At 40.4% G+C, this 20,554-nt stretch overlaps 1 protein-coding gene across 2 annotated transcripts; it reads left to right on the plus strand.

Moving 5' to 3' along the window:
• Nucleotides 1-1,409: 1,409 nt before the first annotated feature.
• LOC311237312 (myosin heavy chain, fast skeletal muscle-like) lies at nucleotides 1,410-15,536 on the plus strand (the record flags this gene model as incomplete). Of its 2 annotated transcripts, none has more annotated exons than XM_084325128.1 (38): nucleotides 1,410-1,616; nucleotides 2,073-2,216; nucleotides 2,311-2,467; nucleotides 2,563-2,590; nucleotides 2,857-2,965; nucleotides 3,070-3,162; nucleotides 3,245-3,308; nucleotides 3,389-3,487; nucleotides 3,609-3,712; nucleotides 3,831-3,969; nucleotides 4,068-4,186; nucleotides 4,829-4,978; nucleotides 5,078-5,248; nucleotides 5,347-5,647; nucleotides 5,740-5,807; nucleotides 5,902-5,989; nucleotides 6,843-6,960; nucleotides 7,032-7,155; nucleotides 7,266-7,402; nucleotides 7,535-7,790; nucleotides 7,898-8,140; nucleotides 8,229-8,405; nucleotides 8,495-8,640; nucleotides 8,753-8,843; nucleotides 8,981-9,370; nucleotides 9,477-9,603; nucleotides 11,057-11,175; nucleotides 11,274-11,470; nucleotides 11,563-11,746; nucleotides 12,292-12,457; nucleotides 12,564-12,688; nucleotides 12,857-13,165; nucleotides 13,688-13,891; nucleotides 13,992-14,117; nucleotides 14,210-14,380; nucleotides 14,475-14,579; nucleotides 14,714-14,809; nucleotides 15,399-15,536. In XM_084325128.1, 38 exons carry the CDS (start codon nucleotides 1,410-1,412, stop codon nucleotides 15,534-15,536), a joined length of 5,790 nt encoding a protein of 1,929 aa, XP_084181254.1. The 2 variants fall into 2 exon arrangements, with proteins under 2 accessions (XP_084181254.1, XP_084181255.1); XM_084325129.1 differs by having other exon boundaries at nucleotides 2,076-2,216.
• Between the last annotated feature and the right edge of the window lie 5,018 nt (nucleotides 15,537-20,554).

Genomic DNA, 20,554 nt, shown 5'->3' on the forward strand with positions numbered 1-20,554 from the left:
TTGTGGTGTCATAGAATTTGAGTTTGAGCTGTTAGTTACAGTATATCCAAATGATTCACATGATCACCATGCCTACTGTCATAGTGTCATAGCAGCTGCAGGATATGTCTCTTGATGACATCATCACTGGAAGCTTAGGAGATGTTCACAAACAGAAACTGGTCTGTACAACATTATAGAAATAATATAACGCTGCGGTTGAGGCAAAGCCTTGCAACTCCAATTTGGCCAATTTTCATGTCTTCTCTCGAATATAAAGTAAAAAAAAATCTGTTATGTTGTGAAAAAGTTTCATGACCAAAGAAACCCAACACAAACTCCAATGTGTAACAATAACGTTAAAAAATACACGGGTGTTAATCTGAAGATGAGGATATTTTTCTTAATTCCTGAATGGTTTACCTTTGTGGATATACATGTTTTTCAACTGACACCAGTGGTGTTAATTCAGATTTCCCTTAAAGATCAGTACTAAACTACAATTTGCTGGATACTGAACTGATTTGAATATAAGTGTTGTTTGCTAAATAAAGGGGACCTATTTGAGTCCTTTTCAAAAAGTTAATATAGGTCTTTAAGGTCCCCTAAACATGTCTTTTACTTTTTGTTTGCATTCTAGCAGCCTCTATACCTCTCTGTTTCAGTCCTGTTGTGAATGGTTTCTGTGCCTGAAATGCTTGTGCACCATCTACCAATGGCGCCCAAGCCTTTAGTACCGCTGAACATAATTCAGATCAAACCTTCAGGCTAGACGTTGCAGATCAAATATGATTCAAGATCCAACAATAGCATAGCAATCATACTGTTAAAAATAGTATTAGAAACATATTTTAGGTTAAACTTTAGGTAGAAAAGAAGATTTACGAGCGAGCCGCCATCTTGTACAGTACATACACATTTTATCAAGATATCTTCACACACATATATGCGCATATACAAGGTATTATGGCGATTATGGCTGCAATTCTGAATGGCTCGTTTCAAGAGGGAGGGTCACAGCTAAACTGCAGAAAAGACACAATGCACATATTGAAAATGTCCTCAGTGTTGGGACAACCCTTCATTCTGTAAAAATAGGCAGAAGACCGGAAAAAGGCACTTCTCAGTGTTAGGACAACCCCTCGTTCTGTGAAAACAGGCAGAAGACAAGAAAAGGCACTTTTCACCATAGGTCCCCTTTAAGTTGTGCAGCTAGAATCAGTGCTATGGCATTTTCTTTGTAAATTAAAACTTAATTTGTGTTAATAAACAGGGTGTGAGTTTTTGACAATCGTCTGAAGGAAAACCCAAAAAGTAAGAAACATATTTTTTATATTTATTTCTATTCACTACTTGTGTTGCAGGTTTACATTCCTATAACATTATATACATGCAAATATGTTTTTTACTTACACCCAAAAGCCACCACCATGAGTACGGACGCGGAGATGGCCATTTATGGCCAGGCCGCCATTTACCTCCGTAAGCCAGAGGCAGAGAGGCTTGCAGCACAGACTTCACCCTTTGATGCTAAGTCTGCTGCTTACGTGGCTGATGCTACGGAGCTGTACCTCAAATGTACCATCCTGAAGAGAGACGGTGGCAAAGTCACTGTCAAAGTGCTCGACACTAAGGAGGTAAAGTAGGCTGGATGTCCGATATTATCGGCCTACCGATATTGGCATTAAAATGTAATATCGGAAATTATCGGTATCGGTTTTCAAAAAAAAGAAAAAAAAAAATTTTGTTTTTGTTTTGATTTATTTAACATTTATTTACCCAGGCAAGCAAGTAAGAACAAATTCTTATTTTATTTATTGTCAAAAGTATGCATAATGTTGTGTTAATTCCACGACAAGAGATATGTAATGTTAATTACCGTACCTGAAATGATTCCGTTTTTTTGGGGGGGAAACCCCACATATACCGATATCGGTATGGGAAATTAAGAGTTGGACAATATCGGTATATCGGATATCGGTAAAAAAGCCAATATCGAACATCCCTAGGCTGAAGTGTTTCATATAGAATTCAAAGCAATACAACTTGCAGATGAGTCAGATATAAACTGAAATTGTGTTTCTGTATTTCAGGAGAAGACAGTTAAGGAGGACGATATTAACGCTATGAACCCTCCCAAGTACGACAAAATTGAGGACATGGCCATGATGACCCATCTCAATGAAGCCTCTGTGTTGTATAACCTCAAAGAGCGTTATGCTGCATGGATGATCTACGTAAGATATTGTTTAATAAAAAAAATGCTATATTTAAAACATATTCAACAAAGGTCTCTATTCAAATGGCTCTGTCAATCTTCTCCTCCCTCAGACCTACTCTGGCCTGTTCTGTGCCACTGTGAACCCCTACAAGTGGCTCCCAGTGTACGACCAGCACGTTGTAAATGCCTACAGAGGCAAGAAGCGTATGGAGGCCCCACCCCACATCTTCTCTGTCTCTGACAATGCGTATCAGTTCATGCTTACTGGTATGTCCTGGTAAAATAATAATAATAATAATTTGTAATACAACTGAGTTCCATTAACAGATACGTATTTAATTTCTATGCTTTACCTTCCACAGATAGGGAAAACCAGTCTGTCCTGATCACGTACGTTTCTCATAATACATTTCAGTATAATCTAAATAAAATGGAAGGAATCTCTATATGGCTCGATAACCGCTCAGTCGATCGACATCACACTTGGCGGTTGTATTGCTGACTGAGGACCTAAGAGAGTGCAATGTTGAGTGTGAAGTCGATTGAATGAGCAGTTCTCGAGAAAGCTGCGAGCAACAATACCAGGGGCCCGTTCTGAATGGGCACCGCGCTAGTCGAAATAATGAGCAACTCTTAATCAATGTATCTATACACAGTGGAGAATCTGGTGCCGGAAAGACTGTGAACACCAAGCGTGTCATCCAGTACTTTGCCACAATCGCAGTGGCTCCTGGTGGAGAGAAGAAGAAAGAATCAAAGATGCAGGTAAAATACTGAGATAATATTCTGAAAATGGAAACCACAGAAATGTAAAACAAAGAGTGTACATTTACTGAAATGAATGTTAAAATGTGAAACTTGAATTATAGGGCTCACTGGAGGATCAGATCATTGCAGCCAATCCCTTGCTGGAGGCCTATGGTAACGCCAAGACCGTGAGGAATGACAACTCCTCTCGCTTTGTAAGTTGAATATTTTGTATCAAATATCACCTGGGCATTACTTGGTTACACAATAATAACACTGTTGTGTTCTTCTGAAAAGGGTAAATTCATCAGAATCCACTTCCTCCCAACTGGCAAACTGTCCAGTGCTGATATTGAAACATGTAAGTATAACATTCACATACAAAATTAAACAAGTGACATTATTAGTAGGCTAGATATTTATTATGACCAAACCTCATAGATCTGCTGGAGAAGTCCAGAGTGGCCTTCCAGCTTCCAGATGAGAGAGGCTACCACATCTTCTACCAGATGATGACCAACCACAAGCCTGAGCTGATTGGTGAGCTGAATAACTGATAACTGATGATAACTAATCTTAATTGTCAACAACAATGGTCCATAATCATTTGACGGAAGCAGATCCAGTCTAACTTATTTTATTCTATGTGTTTCCACACCAGAAATGTGTCTCATCACCAACAACCCCTATGACTTCCCCATGTGCAGTCAGGGTCATATCACTGTGCCCAGCATTGATGACAAAGAAGAGCTGGATGCCACTGATGTCAGTAATATAACTTTTTCATATTTTCTCTCCTGGTAAATAGGTCACACGTTAGAAACGAAAATGTATTTTCCAAGGTTATTATTTGACTTAATATCAACATTTCATTTGCATACAGAGTGCTATTGATATTCTGGGCTTCACTAATGAGGAGAAGAATTATATCTGGAAGCTGACTGGCGCTGTGCTTCACCATGGCAACATGAAGTTCAAGCAGAAGCAGCGTGAGGAGCAGGCTGAGCCTGAGGGCACAGAGGGTGAGTGCCAACAAATTCATAAAAAATTTATGTTTCTTACAATGTAATTTTATATATTGCCAATATGTATCGCCATGTATTTTATGTAACTTTTCCAGATGCTGACAAAATCTCCTACCTGCTGGGCATTAACTCTGCTGACTTGCTAAAAGCGCTGTGCTACCCCAGAGTGAAGGTCGGAAATGAGTTTGTCACCAAGGGACAGACTGTGCCTCAGGTGAGAAACATACATCATTATCTTCTTGTGCCATTTGTTTTATACACATCTCATATAGTAGTAGTAGTAGTAGTAGTAGTAGTAGTAGTAGTAGTAGTAGTAGTAGTAGTAGTAGTAGTAGTAGTAGTAGTAGTAGTAGTAGTTTATTCAGTCATCATCTCACACAATACAATATACACCATCATTTAACAATATTTGATTTTACAGTGACTGAAAAGGTACAGACTGAAGCATAATGCTTATATATGCCTGTCCTATATTCTTAACAAAAATGAAGACTCCAAAACAGTATTGTAAAAGAAAATGGCCAAAAAAAACAGTATTATTCACCCTTGTAGTTTTCAAAAATAGCTTTACAAACGATTTTCTTAAAAACCAAAAGCGAATGACTCATTCTTAACTGTATATCAGCATTGTTCCACAAGTTAACCCCAATAATAGAAATACGCCTCCTTTTAATATCAATATATCAAGACAGGGTGGAGTGAATAAGAGAAGGGACGTTGCAATTTCAATTAAACTACCGTTGCAAGAGACTCACATAGCCACATCTCCAATAATTTGTTAAATAAACTGCTAGAGAAAGTGGTATTAGGCATCACAAATGATGTCTGTTTCATTACTTCACTGAAATCACAACAGGTCTTGAACTCTGTCATGGCCCTGGCCAAGTCGCTCTATGAGAGGATGTTCTTGTGGATGGTCATCCGTATCAACCAGCAGCTGGACACAAAGATGCCAAGACTATTCTACATTGGTGTGCTGGACATTGCTGGTTTTGAGATCTTTGATGTAAGTATGCATTCACTACAATCAATGGACTGCCTGACGTATTGCAAGAAATGTCCTCAAGGAATGTGGAGATTAGGCTAATGTTTTTTCCACTGACAGTACAACAGCATGGAGCAGCTGTGCATCAACTTCACCAATGAGAAACTGCAACAGTTCTTCAACCACACCATGTTTGTCCTGGAGCAAGAGGAGTACAAGAAGGAGGGTATTATCTGGGAGTTCATTGACTTCGGCATGGACTTGGCTGCCTGCATTGAGCTCATTGAGAAGGTATACCATAACGTTGTGACTTATTCAAATATTCCTTAGAATGCCACAAGGTGTGTCTAAATAAATGATCTGTATATCTCTTTTCCACTTTTATAAAGCCCATGGGCATCTTCTCCATCCTTGAAGAGGAGTGCATGTTCCCCAAGGCTTCTGACACTACCTTCAAGAGCAAGCTGTATGACCAGCATCTTGGCAAGACCAAAGCATTTGAGAAGCCTAAACCTGCCAAAGGCAAGGCTGAGGCCCACTTCTCCCTAATCCACTACGCTGGAACTGTGGATTACAACGTCACTGGATGGCTGGACAAGAACAAGGATCCACTGAACGATTCGGTGATCCAGCTGTACCAGAAGTCTTCCGTTAAACTGCTGCCTGTACTGTATCCTCCTGTAGTTGAAGGTACAACATTAGTAGTAGGTGGAAATAAAGAATCTAGATGAGTAATCTGAATATAATACTGAAAATATGAATTTATTATCTAACATTAACAGAGTCTAGTAGTAAGAAGGGAGCCAAGAAGAAGGGTGGCTCCATGCAGACTGTGTCCTCCCAGTTCAGGGTAAGATTGAACTATAAGTCATTTCAGAACTAAACATAAATTCCTTTATTATTGTGAAGAATATTTGACTTTGACACACACCATATATCTACAGGAGAACTTGGGCAAGCTGATGACCAACTTGAGGAGCACCCATCCTCACTTTGTGCGTTGCCTGATTCCCAATGAGTCAAAGACTCCAGGTACACTGACAGTTAACGTAATGCTAAAGCCCATTTAATCCCACTGGTCACAATAGTGACCGTAATAATGTTTTTTTAGTTATGAGGCTCTAAAACCACCCCTATGGCCCTCAATATCACCCCTATGCACCTCAACACCACCTCTATGCCCCTCAATACCACCCCTAAGAATTTGTATGACTGCATAGGATGAATAATATGTTAATGTAGTCTATAAATGGAAAGATACAACACTTTATCCCACGGGTCACAATTGTGACCGAACATAAAACACACTTTTTCACCTACCGTACTTTTCGGACTATAAGCCGCGGCTTTTCCCCCCATTTTTCGACCCTGCGGCTTATATAACGGTGCGGCTTATATGTGACTCGACGTGACCAAACCCGAAAATGTTAAAATCTAAATATTGCTTTTTTGACTGCATTGAAATGTTATTTATCTGTTCCCTTATTTGCTAAACTTAATACAACTTGTAAATGAGTTCATTCTTGTTATTTGTCCGACAGTATTGTGTCCCAATGCTAATTACATATGGTAATTAAACATTAAAACACCTGCGGCTTATAGTCCAGTGCGGGTTATATATGTACACATCATTCAATTTAGCTGCTGCGGCTTATAGTCAGGTGCGGCTTATAGTGCGAAAAGTACGGTACTTTTCCATGAAAAAAAATAATAATGATTGATTGTTTCAAAGGGGTTCTAATGACACATACATGCTTTGGATATTTTCATGTGTGGGAAAAATTCGGGATTAAACGGGTTAGCATCTTTTTATGATGTGCTTCCGTGGTTTATTGTAGCTTAGTGGTGATGAGTCATTACATCGTCATAATAATCTTCTCTGTAGGTCTGATGCAGAACTTCCTGGTTATCCACCAGCTGAGGTGTAATGGTGTACTGGAGGGTATCAGAATCTGCAGAAAGGGATTCCCCAGCAGAATCCTCTATGCTGACTTCAAGCAGAGGTACTCTCAACAAACTTTGATACTTACAACTATCTAAGTGCTGAACATGACCATGAACTCTTTCACAAAAGGTACAAAGTACTGAATGCCGCTGTCATCCCTGAGGGTCAGTTCATGGACAACAAGAAGGCCTCTGAGAAGCTGCTTGGGTCAATTGATGTGAATCACGAAGAGTACAGATTTGGACACACCAAGGTGAATACAGCAAAACCTATTTAACTTAATTATATGTTAGCATCATTACATGGATTGTGTTCATGGATAAAGAAAATATGTATTATAAAGACATAAAATATCTTATTAAGGTGTTCTTCAAAGCTGGTCTGCTGGGTACCCTTGAGGAGATGAGAGATGAGAAGTTGGCTGCTTTGGTCACCATGACTCAGGCTCGTTGCTGTGGTTTCCTAATGAGGAAGGAGTTTGTGAAGATGATGGCGAGGAGGCATGTTGAAAACAGACAATTTAATTAATTAATTAATATCTACATTTTACATTAACATTTATATAAGCTATCAAAATAGTTGGTTTCACTACAATTTAAAACTGTATTTTACACAATAATGTTTTCCTTTAGGGAGGCTGTTTTTACCATCCAGTACAACATCCGCTCATTCATGAATGTCAAACACTGGCCATGGATGAAGGTTTACTACAAGATCAAGCCCCTTCTTGTCTCTGCTGAGACTGAGAAGGAGCTGGCTAACATGAAGGAGAACTATGAGAAGATGACAAAAGACCTGGCCACTGCTCTGGCTAAGAAGAAGGAGCTGGAGATGAAGATGGTGTCTCTTCTCCAAGAGAAGAATGATCTGTCGCTGCTAGCGGCATCTGTAAGTAGACTTAAACTGTCTAGAAACTGTTGATATATGTAAATGATAAACTGTCTCTCTGTTTTTGTCATGTAGAGAATAATATTATCATTATTATTGTGCCCTAGGAATCAGATAATCTGTCAGATGCTGAGGAAAGATGTGAGGGACTTATCAAGAGTAAGATCCAGCTTGAGGCCAAACTCAAAGAGACAACTGAGAGACTGGAAGATGAGGAGGAAATGAATGGTGAGCTGACTGCCAAGAAGAGGAAACTGGAGGATGAATGCTCTGAGCTTAAGAAGGACATTGATGACCTGGAGCTCACCTTGGCCAAAGTGGAGAAGGAGAAACATGCCACTGAGAACAAGGTTCATAAGTATTCTCTCTGGCTAAATCATCAAATGATAACAAGAGGATCATTAATTTATGATAACATGATTTGTTTTCCTTATTCAGGTGAAGAACCTGACTGAGGAGATGGCTGCTCAGGATGAGAGCGTTGGTAAGCTGACAAAGGAGAAGAAAGCCCTCCAAGAGGCGCACCAGCAGACGCTTGATGACCTGCAGGCAGAGGAAGACAAAGCCAACACTCTGACCAAGGCCAAGACCAAGCTTGAGCAGCAAGTGGATGATGTGAGTTTTTATTTAATAGTAATCTGATCCACAAACAGATGTGTGTCTGTTATTGAGCTTAATGTTGACAAACATGTATAACTGTACAGCTCGAGGGTTCTCTGGAGCAAGAGAAGAAGCTCCGCATGGACCTTGAGAGAACCAGGAGGAAGCTTGAAGGCGACCTGAAACTGGCTCAGGAATCAATCATGGATCTGGAGAATGACAAGCAGCAGTCTGACGAGAAGATCAAGAAGTAAATCATTTCTTGCATTTTATTTTCCCCTGACAGACTGCATCATGTGTCCATATGCATGTTGCTTTACCCTCTTGATACATTACAATGCTATTTATTTTGATTATAACAGGAAGGACTTTGAAACAGGCCAGCTGCTGAGCAAGATTGATGATGAGCAGTCCATGGGATCTCAACTTCAGAAGAAGATCAAGGAGCTGCAGGTGAGATGAATAGATGAATCTGCCAAATTGAATAACATTTAATTAAAATCTTTCTAAATACTTTTAGAATTTTTCACAATGTGTACAATAATGTATCATTAATGCAAGATTATTTAAAAATACATACATTCCTATAGGCCCGCATTGAAGAGCTGGAGGAGGAGATTGAGGCTGAACGTGCTGCTCGTGCCAAGGTTGAGAAGCAGAGAGCTGACCTCTCCAGGGAACTGGAGGAGATCAGTGAGAGGCTTGAGGAGGCTGGTGGAGCCACTGCAGCTCAGATTGAGATGAACAAGAAGCGTGAGGCTGAGTTCCAGAAGCTGCGTCGTGATCTTGAGGAGTCCACCCTCCAGCATGAAGCCACCGCTGCTGCTCTCCGCAAGAAGCAGGCTGACAGTGTTGCAGAGCTGGGAGAGCAGATCGACAACCTCCAGCGTGTCAAGCAGAAGCTGGAGAAGGAGAAGAGTGAATACAAGATGGAGATTGATGACCTCTCCAGCAACATGGAAGCTGTTGCTAAGGCCAAGGTATACTTATTATAAATGTACCAGATAAATGTACACAGTACATATAGATTCATGTGCAGAACATGTCTTGAGAAAATTACTCAACAGATTCAATGTTAATTAACAGGGAAATCTTGAGAAGATGTGCCGCACCCTTGAGGACCAACTTAGTGAACTGAAGGGGAAAAGCGATGAGAATGTGCGCCAGATAAATGATATCGGCTCTCAGAGAGCAAGACTCCTGACTGAGAATGGCAAGTATTTCTTCTTTTTTTAAATTTCTTTTTAATTTAATTTTTTTTTAATACATATACGACAGAAATACATGACAAAAGATACATTTAACCCCCTCCATTCCCTAATTATAATTTAAATTGACATTCAATTTTTTTTAAACACAGTAAAATGTATTATAAGAAATCATAAAAATAAAAAACCCTCTTCGGCCTTTCTACCCTCATCTGTCCTCCTTTCCCATCCCTAAACTCTCTTTTCTCCTATCTATTTCCTTCAAATTCTCACACCCCACAAGAACCTCACAAATGTCGCCCACGTCCTTTCAAACTGCTCTGTCTTTCCCCTTTGTATGTAGGTCAGCTTTTCCATTGCCAAATTCTCTGATCATTCATTCATTCATTCATTCATTCATTCATTCATTCATTCATTCATTCATTCATTCATTCATTCATTCATTCATTCACACTTCCTTTAACCATTGTTTAGATCTGGTCTCTGTATCTCCTTCCAGTTTAGAGCAACCACTCTCTTGGCTTGTAACAGACAAAAATTAGGGATGTCCGATATTATCGGCCGACCGATATTATCGGCCGATATCGGCAGTAAAATGTGATATCGGAAAATATCACATATATAACAATATTTGTTATATATATATCCAGTGAAATTATTAGTTACCTGAAATTATTCAGTTTTTTTGGGGGGGGGGGGGGGAACCCTGCATATATCGGTATCGGTTGATATCGGAAATTAAGAGTTGGACAATATCGGTATCGGTAAAAAAGCCAATATCGAGCATCCCTAACAAAAATGTATCAATTTCTTCTTTCTAGTGTTAGCTGGAAGGTTCTCTGGGTAGCCTACATGTGTAGTATACATAACTTAGAATCTATCGGGACTTCTATCTCTGTCAGCTCGGAGATAAGCTCCAGAATCTCTTGCCAATACTGCATCCTGTCACATTCCCACATACAGTGGTATAGGGTTCCTACCTCTACTCCACACCTAGTGCATTCATCTGGTATCATGGGATAAAACCTGTGTCATTTCTCTGGTGTCATGTATCCACTTGTATTATAGAAGTTTACATCTGGTATTAATTGAAAGGGTCTGTGCCATTTCACATATTTGTTCCCAATCCTCTTTTGTTATGTCCACCTGCATGTCTTTCTCCCATGCCTGCAAACTGCTCAAAGAGCTCGCTTCCGATCCTGATAACAACACATCATAAAACTTGGATAATTGTCCTCTTCCTTCCATATTATCTTTTGTAAGTTGTTATTGTGGATGTGAGTGGTTCACTTGTGTTTTTGGTTTATGAGAATTGTAGCTACTGATTTTTGAAAGTATTTAAATCGATGGGTTCTTGGTATATCAAATTTGGCAAGTATTTCTATTAAAAAAGGTTGTTTTGTGTTCAGTCTTTTTTATTTTTTACTCTATCTAAAATAAATCTAATTTCAAAACCAGGTGAGTTTGGTCGCCAGCTTGAGGAGAAAGAATCCATTGTCTCCCAGTTGACCAGAGGCAAGCAGGCCTACACTCAGCAGATTGATGAGCTGAAGAGGCAGGTTGAGGAAGAGGTTAAGGTGAGGAAAATCTTCTTAAAAATAGGTAGATCGATTTCTGTTATTTTGACATAGTATTGTCTCTTATTTAATTGTCCTTATTTTAATAACCTTTTTAGGCCAAGAATGCCCTTGCTCATGGTGTTCAATCAGCCCGCCATGACTGTGACCTTCTGAGGGAGCAGTTTGAGGAGGAGCAAGAGGCCAAGACTGAGCTGCAGCGTGGAATGTCCAAGGCCAACAGTGAGGTAGCCCAGTGGAGGGCCAAGTATGAAACTGATGCTATCCAGCGCACAGAGGAGCTTGAGGAGGCAAAGTAAGTCAATATGGTTATTTTCTGCTGCCCATCTCAACAAACATAGTTTATTACATTTGATTACATTGTTACATTTAACAACTGTTCACCAGGAAAAAGCTGGCCCAGCGCCTTCAGGAGGCTGAGGAGCAGATTGAGGCTGTGAACTCCAAGTGTGCCTCTCTTGAGAAGACCAAACAGAGACTCCAGGGTGAGGTGGAGGACCTCATGATTGATGTGGAGAGGGCCAATGGTCTGGCTGCCAACCTTGACAAGAAGCAGAGGAACTTTGACAAGGTGAATTGATATTCATTACCTGAACTACGGTGTTACGAACCAGGCTAGGGGTATTCAGTTTAGCAATCCCAGTTCTAGTCTTAATATTGAATTATAGTAGTGAGGAAAAACAAGAAAGCAGAAACAAAATAAACATGGCTTAGCTTACCAGAATCTGCCTTCCCCGTTCTAGGGAACCGTCTCTAATCAGTAGGTCCAGTGACAAAACACACTACTGGTCTTCAAAAGCAAAACAAAAGTTCATGGGTTTTCCTCAGTGTGTAGATGCTCCTCGTAGCATCGCGTCTCACGTCAGTCCGACAGTGTCACAACAATCTTCTTCCATCTGCAACACCAGTAGGCCTTTATTGGTGATCCGTTCCCACTTCCAGCAAACACATTATGCTCACGCATTCCCACACACTTATCAATTAATCCCACAACCCATATATTTCTCTTCAATGAAGAAGAATGGAAAGAAAAGTAGAAAAAACCCATATCTTCCTCAGTCATTAAGAATTGTTGCTTAAAAATACTAGGTTACATTTCTTTAAATGACTTTGCAGGTCCTGGCAGAGTGGAAGCAGAAGTTCGAGGAGGGCCAGGCAGAGTTGGAGGGAGCTCAGAAAGAGGCTCGTTCTCTCAGCACTGAGGTATTCAAGATGAAGAACTCCTATGAGGAGGCTCTGGATCAGCTGGAGACCCTGAAACGCGAGAACAAGAACCTGCAGCGTGAGTCCATTAAGAAATATAACTGTTACTAAATACCACGATAGATGTAGATGAATACACTGCAATCAATGTCATATTTCTCATCACTATTTTGTGGTATCTACAGAGGAGATCTCAGACCTGACTGAACAGATTGGTGAGACTGGAAAGAGCATCCATGAGCTGGAGAAGTCCAGGAAGCAGATGGAGACCGAGAAATCAGAGATCCAGACAGCCCTTGAGGAAGCGGAGGTAAATACTATACTAGAGAGAACTTATTTTGCCTCCATACAGTACATCAATCAGTGGACACACAGTAAGCCTATATCAAACATAATAAAAAGTCAACAAGATATATAAATGGTTTCAACTTGACAACATAAACAACTTAATGGACCGTCATTTCCTGTGTATTTTTAGGGAACTCTGGAACATGAAGAGTCCAAGATTCTACGTGTCCAGCTGGAGCTCAACCAGATTAAGGGTGAGGTTGACAGGAAGCTGGCAGAGAAGGATGAGGAGATGGAGCAGATCAAGAGGAACAGCCAGAGGGTGACTGACTCCATGCAGGGCACTCTGGACTCTGAGGTCAGGAGCAGGAATGATGCCCTGAGAATCAAAAAGAAGATGGAGGGAGACCTGAATGAGATGGAGATTCAGCTGAGTCATGCCAACCGCCAGTCTGCTGAGGCCCAGAAGTCGCTGAGGAATGTTCAGGTCCAGCTCAAGGTAAGGCACATAGCAGTTGTCTTACATACCTCAAATGGATCCGTCATCAGCTCTATTTTCAATCTTTCAAAATGTTCTTATGTACCCCAGTTGCTATTGCATGTACTTATTTGTGTTTCATTACACGTATATGTACATGCTTATCAACAGTTTTGCCTGTTTTATAGCAACACTACTATCACCGACATTTAAGAAGGGAGATCCCCCCTTGAACGGCCCTTCTAAGGTTTCTCCCCTCCACATTGCCTGTGGTGCTTTTTTCCTATTGCTAGGTTTTTAGTGAGTTGTTCCTTACCTTCGCGTGGGGTATGTCCGGGAGTGTTGCATTAATTAATTAATTTATTTTACATTTTATTTTGGATTTCCTGCTGTTTTTGTCTTTGTTCTTGATTTATTGTGATGTTTCTTCTTGACTTGTTTAAAGAAGACGTGTCCGGCCCATGGGGACATTAATGTGTGTTGTCGGGTTTTACAAATAAATGTGATTCTGTTTGATTCCATTTCACCATCTTTTAACATCAGGATGCCCAACTGCACCTTGACGATGCTCTCAGAGCACAGGAAGACCTGAAGGAGCAGGCTGCCATGGTTGACCGTAGAAATGGACTCATGGTGGCTGAGATCGAGGAGCTGAGAGTTGGTCTGGAGCAGACAGAGAGAGGCCGCAAAGTGGCTGAGCAGGAACTGGTGGACGCCAGTGAGCGTGTTGGACTGCTGCACTCTCAGGTAAACAAACAAACATTTTCATCACAAATGTATAGGGTATGAATTTAATAGCATGCATGCAATATTATATTCTTTATCAAAACCGGGTTTTTCCTTTCAGAACACCAGCCTTCTGAACACCAAGAAGAAGATTGAGACTGACCTGGTCCAGATCCAGAGTGAAGTGGATGACACAGTCCAAGAAGCCCGGAATGCTGAAGAGAAGGCCAAGAAGGCCATCACTGATGTAAGTCGTGGTTCATTTCTAGTTCTTAAGTAAGGTAAGAAATAACTTATTCAGTAGGACTTGGGTTAAGTTCTAGTGACATGGCTTTTCAGGCTGCCATGATGGCCGAGGAGCTGAAGAAGGAGCAGGACACCAGCTCTCACCTGGAGAGGATGAAGAAGAACCTGGAGGTCACAGTCAAGGACCTGCAGCACCGCCTGGATGAGGCTGAGAATCTGGCCATGAAGGGAGGCAAGAAGCAGCTCCAGAAACTGGAGTCCAGGGTAAGAGAAAATAATAGCCACATGTCAAAATATGTATTGGTGAACTGATTTTGGACAGAATAAAGAGGACTCAATATTTCATTCAATTCTGAAGGTGCGCGAGCTTGAAGGAGAGGTTGAGACTGAGCAGAGACGGGGAGTAGATGCTGTTAAAGGTGTCCGCAAATACGAGAGGAGAGTGAAGGAACTCACCTACCAGGTATAGTGTCAGACATTATCCAATAGCCTATTGCTTAACTCAGTTTAACACTTGTCTAGTATTGAAAGCTTATACTGTAGTTAAATAAATAGATTGCCTATTAAAGAAGTTTAACATGTTTTCCTATTTCAAAGACTGAGGAAGATAAGAAGAATCTCACCAGGCTACAGGATCTGGTTGACAAGCTGCAGCTTAAAGTGAAATCATACAAGAGGACGGCCGAGGAAGCGGTGAGTATCAAAAGAGATATACCTCTCAAAGATCATCTACAAAGTATATTCTCTAACAGGTCAAATTATCAACGTTAAAACTTGCATTCTTTGACGGGCGGCTAAGTGGCGTAGTGGGCAAGGCGCTCGCCACGAAATCTGGAGACGCTGGGCTTGCCTGTTAGAGCCCAGCGCTCCACATTTGCTTTCAGTTTAGCTGGTCGTCCGTACTAATACACATTGGCCGTATTAGGGGGTGGGAAACTGATGGGTGGGGATCGGGCGTTGTGGACAGCGACTCCTACAGGTCGGTTGGTGTGCCTGCGCAGTGGAATCAGGAAGTGTCGGGGGCAGCGTGAGCCTCCCACGCGTTACTCCTCGCCACTGAGGAGCTGCGCAGGTGAAAAGATGCGACTGCTGTTACCTCAAGTACCGGAGGGGACTTGTGCTATGTATGACTTAGTCCACATTGCAGCCGGCTTGTGGGAGGCAAGAAACAGCGTTCGTGACAGGGGAGGGTTGAATTGTATGATACGAAATTGGGATGGGAGAAAATATTGAAAATGGGAGAAAAAGTGGATAAAAAAAAAACTTGCATTCTTTATTTCAGGAGGAGCAGGCCAACGTCCACCTGTCCAAGAGCAAGAAGATTCAGAATGAGCTGGAGGAGGCTGAGGAGCGTGCCGACATCGCTGAGTCCCAGGTCAACAAGCTGAGAGCCAAGACCCGTGACTCTGGCAAGGTATAGGTTCCCTGATGATGTGCGAATGCAGAAATGGTTAATTCTAATGATTGGTCAATACTCTTAATGTATGATTTAATTTATTTTGCTGCTCTTAGCCGACGTTACAATTTAGATACTATCAGATTATCAAAAGTCAGAATTATCAGTAATTAACATTTCTCTTTTTTTTGCAGGGCAAAGATTCAGCAGAATAAACTTCATCAGGTCGCTGAAGCCTGAGCTTTTCCAAGCATCATATAATATGACTGCTGTTGTGAAAATGCCCTTGTTAATAAATCAGTGTTGTATCAATTCCAACATCTGTGACCTTCTTGTGAGTTATTTTAGTGATGTCTGTTCGCGGCAATATTTGATTTAAGACTTCATGTAATTGGTTGTAATGTAGGGGAGATTTACTATATTTTTCTTTGGCTTGTATAGTTAAATACCATAGACTGAAACTGGGTAAAAACTTGATTGGCAATTTAGGAATCCTGTCATTAATGGTTGACTTAATAGCTTATTAATAGAATTTATGCAAATAAAAATACTAATTCAACCTGCATGGTTTTGTGGGAGGGTATTTTGTTTTTATAATGAACATTTTCTTTATCTATCTTTCTACATTTTTCTGACTATTTGCATTTCTAAGGCGATCTTTTTGGGCTCACCATCTTCTAACATTACACTCTTTAACATCATATTTCTTGGCTGCTCGACAATTGTTTTATGACTCTACTTAGTTGATCACCATGATCTTAATTGGCATCATAACTCCTCTGTTGTCTCTCCAGGCGCCTGTCATGCACCATTTAGATTAATTTGACCATTATCTATAGACTATAACAATAGGTTTAGCAAATCATTCATAATAATCATTAGTTTCAAGTTTCAAGTTTGTTTTTATTTGTCACATATAAGGTACATGTACATTACAGTGAAATGTGGTTCTGTATGAGCCCCTGAGAATGTGCTTCATACAGTAAAAGAGGAATAACACTATACAATATACAATATACAAACTAAAGTACAACCTAAGTACAATCTAAGTACAATGAAGTAAAAATGCAGACAATGAGGTACAAAACCTTTTTTAAGACAAGGTGCAAATGCAAATGAGGTATGAATGTAGTGCAAATCTCTTTAATAAATAGATAAATATAATGTAGTGTTAAAGTGTCTAAAGTGACACAGCGCCAGGTTCTCTACCTCTCCCAGGTAGGCCTTCTCATCCTTTGCAGAGATCAGGCCCACCACAGCTGTGTCGTCAGCAAACTTGATGATTGTGTTGCTGTTGTGCTTTGCCTCACAGTCATGTGTGTAAAGCGAGTAGAGGAGGGGGCTCAGAACACAGCCCTGGGGGGCACCTGTGTTGAGAGTGATGGATGAGGAGGTGCAGTTACATGCTCTCACCACTTGGGGTCTTCCCGTCAGGAAGTCCAAGACCCACTGGCAGATGTCGTAGTTCAAGCCCAGGTCTCTGAGCTTGACTACGAGCTTGGAGGGGACTGGTATTGAATGCTGAGCTGTAGTCAATAAATAGCATTCTCACATCGTTCCCCATGCCTCTTGTCCAGGTGTGATGCTGCTGTGTGCAGCACATGGGCTATGGTGTCCTCCGTGGACCAGTTGGGGCGATATGCAAATTGCAGGGGGTCCAGGGTGTTGGGGAGGGAGGAACAGATGTAGCCCTTCACTAGCTTCTCAAAGCACTTCATGGCTAGAGGTGAGAGTTACAGGGCGATAGTCGTTGAGGCAAGCGGGCGTGACTACTGATTTTGGGATGACTGCATATTCTTCATAGGCTAACCATAATGTGGTGGAGCCTGTCCTTGTTCTTACATACCAGGCCCTAACCACACACCACACCTGTTATACGACGTGCACTTGGGCATGACCTGAAACAAAATAGTCATTTGTCATTTGTGAAATAATCATTTTCTAATTGTTGAATAATGCATTTATTGAGGATAAAACACAAAAAAAACATCAAATACAAATTCAGGCATGTATGGCCAATGTAGGACAGATTAATAAATAGACTGATTCAACAACATTCCAATAATATACAAACAATATAATTTTGTAAAAACATTTCACAAGTACTACAATAGAATATATCATTTGTTTAACCTTTATTTACCCAGGGTAGGTTCGCTGAGCACAGATGTTCTTTTTCAGCTACGCCCTGCTTCACATTCACACAGTTCCATTCATACCTGGGAGCTGCCCAGTACAACCACAGTCTGACACCGTCGGCCACTGAGCAACTCCATTGGAGCAGTTGGGGGTTAAGTGCCTTGCTCAAGGGCACTTCAGCGGCAGATTTTTCCTGCCGGTCCCGGGGATTGAACCGGCAACCTTCCGGTCACAAACCCGCTTCTCTAACCATTAGGCCACCGCTGCCTCCACCGCTGCTAAAAAAGGCTGTTCATGGAGGAAACTCATGATTCATCTTCCTTTTAAAGCGGCTGTAATTATTTTCTCACTGCTAGAGGACCAGCTAATTGACTCACAATTACAAGCTGATCTGGTTTATTTTATTTTACATGGACATCACAATAGCATGACTAAATTAAATTAATAATTAAAATAGAAAAAATAAAAGGAAAAAAGACAATACAAATATAATTGTGTCTATACAGGGGTATTAGGTGTGAGTACAATGGTGTCTCTCTTTTAGCCATAATTTAACACCTCTATTGAAAACAGTAAAATTAGTGGGTATAGACAGTTCCATAGTTTTGCTCCTTTAACAGAGAATTTGCATTGAAATGACCATTTATTGAGAGTGTTGGTGGAGAAGGGGTGCATATTCTAAAGATAATAATGGGGGGTTCGCTATATGCTTACTTGTATAGACATTTTGTTGAAATTTGTGTGGGCACTGGGCATGGTGTTTGAAAAACAAGATTTCCATCCATATCACATTTATAGATATTATAAACCGGGATGATACTGAAAAAGTTGCAGACAGATAAGGGATCAAGACCCAGTGTGTCACTTGGACGTCCCATATTAACACACACTCATGTTTATTTTGTTGAAAGCATCAAACTCTACTCCTAATTTAATATTTAAGTTTATATTTCGCTTTTGATTATGAAACTCTACTGTCTGAAGTAAAGATGGTCAGTTAAAGTCCACTGTGACATGTATTCACTCTTGTGAAGGTATTTGCTCCATTATAGATATACTATAGCATCTATACTCACAACATAAAATATAATGGATCTCAGGGTCAGGGAGCTCCATACCAGCGAAGGTGAACTTGTGTCAAATAGGGTAAAAGCCAAGCTATCAATAGTTGTAGCCTAACATGTGTTGCTGGCACTCTGGTGTCGGTCTAGCCTTCCAGGTGGCATTTCCTTCACAGATCAAATTGCACACATGTTGGTCATGGATTTGGAGCAAATAAATCAGTGTTCATCCCATTCATTTGGGATTAGGAATGAAAACCTTGAATGTATACCATTTTTATACACAATATCATCCATTCTGTAATGAAGTGTGTATTTAATCTAAATTGGTTTTAGAATAATACCATAATGGATTTTAATTCATTCATTCATTAATGAATACAGAAATACAAAAAACTCTCCATATTAAATTAAAGTACCTATATTCCGTCCATTCTCAAATTATTATTGCCCCTTTAATTATCAAAAAAGTATTGTGTTTTCTTTTATTGCACACAAAGCATCTTTCATATTAAGTATTTATTTAGTAAAATTGGGTTGGGTTTAGAGTAATATATATATATATTTCCATATATTGGAAATAAAGAAACAAGATTTCCAAAGGACTATAATACAGGTTAATTGACCACTATAGTAAGGAACTAAACTCAAGTATCAACACATAAACTCCAACCATTTCAAAATGACACTAGAAGCATATAGTGACAATTCCTTTTTTGGCATGATACCAACTGCTGCATTGGGACTATGGTCAGGTCAGGCTGGGTCAGGGGGTCTTGACAGCGCAGCTGTGTGTAAATCAATCACTTACGTGTTGTTTGTTTTGAATATAGTTCTCACCGTGTGGATGCACATTGCGAGTCATCTTCAATTTGTAATTTGTAACTTCATGTTGTGGCTGTGGGTAAATATTGGCAGTGCTACTTGTCTCCGATGTACATAGCATACATACCCTCAGCTCCTCAATGATTCCATCATGAATTGTATGGCACTTCTTTGACAGTTGATCAGTTTGACAGACCGCTGAAATGAATGCCACAACATCCGTCTGTAGTTACAGCGCGGACAGATTATGCAATTAATGTCACTTTTATGATCTCGTTCTGAGTGTGACATTTACTAGACATGCCTGCAAAGTTTGTGTTTCTTATTACATGTGGTCATAAGAACTCCTGGCACACTCCTCATGTCACAATGAAGTACTATAATATTTAACACTTTACTATACCGTTTCCTAACAACCTCTTTGAAGCTGATAAGTGGGAGGTTTTAATGAATAATTATATCAGAGCTATTTAGCAAACAAATTGTTATTCAATATACAACATTTGAAAGTGTTAAAAACACATGTGGAGGGGATCTTTAAAAGTCATTACTTGATCACCGTTTACGCAAAACGCTAGAGAGGGGGTGTTGCATTCACTCCTGTCAGTGGGTGTGTGTGTCTTTCTGTGTAATCGTGTCAGCCATAATTACTCCAGCATGCAGGAAGCATTGGAGAGGGGGTATTGCAAGCACTCCTGTCCGTGGGTTTGTGTGTGTGTCTATCTGTCTGTGTAATCATATCAGCCATAATTCCTACAGTTCTGATCAGATTAGGATGAAACATATAGCATTCAAGCTATTATAAAATAATTTATATTTATTAAGTGTAAGTCTATTTAACCCTTTCACTGCTGCACTACCAAAACGGTTAACCCTTTCACTGCGACAACACACAGAAGGTTAACCCTTTCACTGTCACACAACAGCCGGTTAACCCTTTCACTGCCACACGACAGAAGGTTAACCCTTTACTATCGACGGTCACCGTCAGTTGTGTGATAGTAAAGGGTTAACCTT

This window comes from Notolepis coatsorum (genome assembly GCF_963971535.1).
Source record: "Notolepis coatsorum genome assembly, chromosome: 11".
NCBI lineage: Eukaryota > Metazoa > Chordata > Actinopteri > Aulopiformes > Paralepididae > Notolepis > Notolepis coatsorum.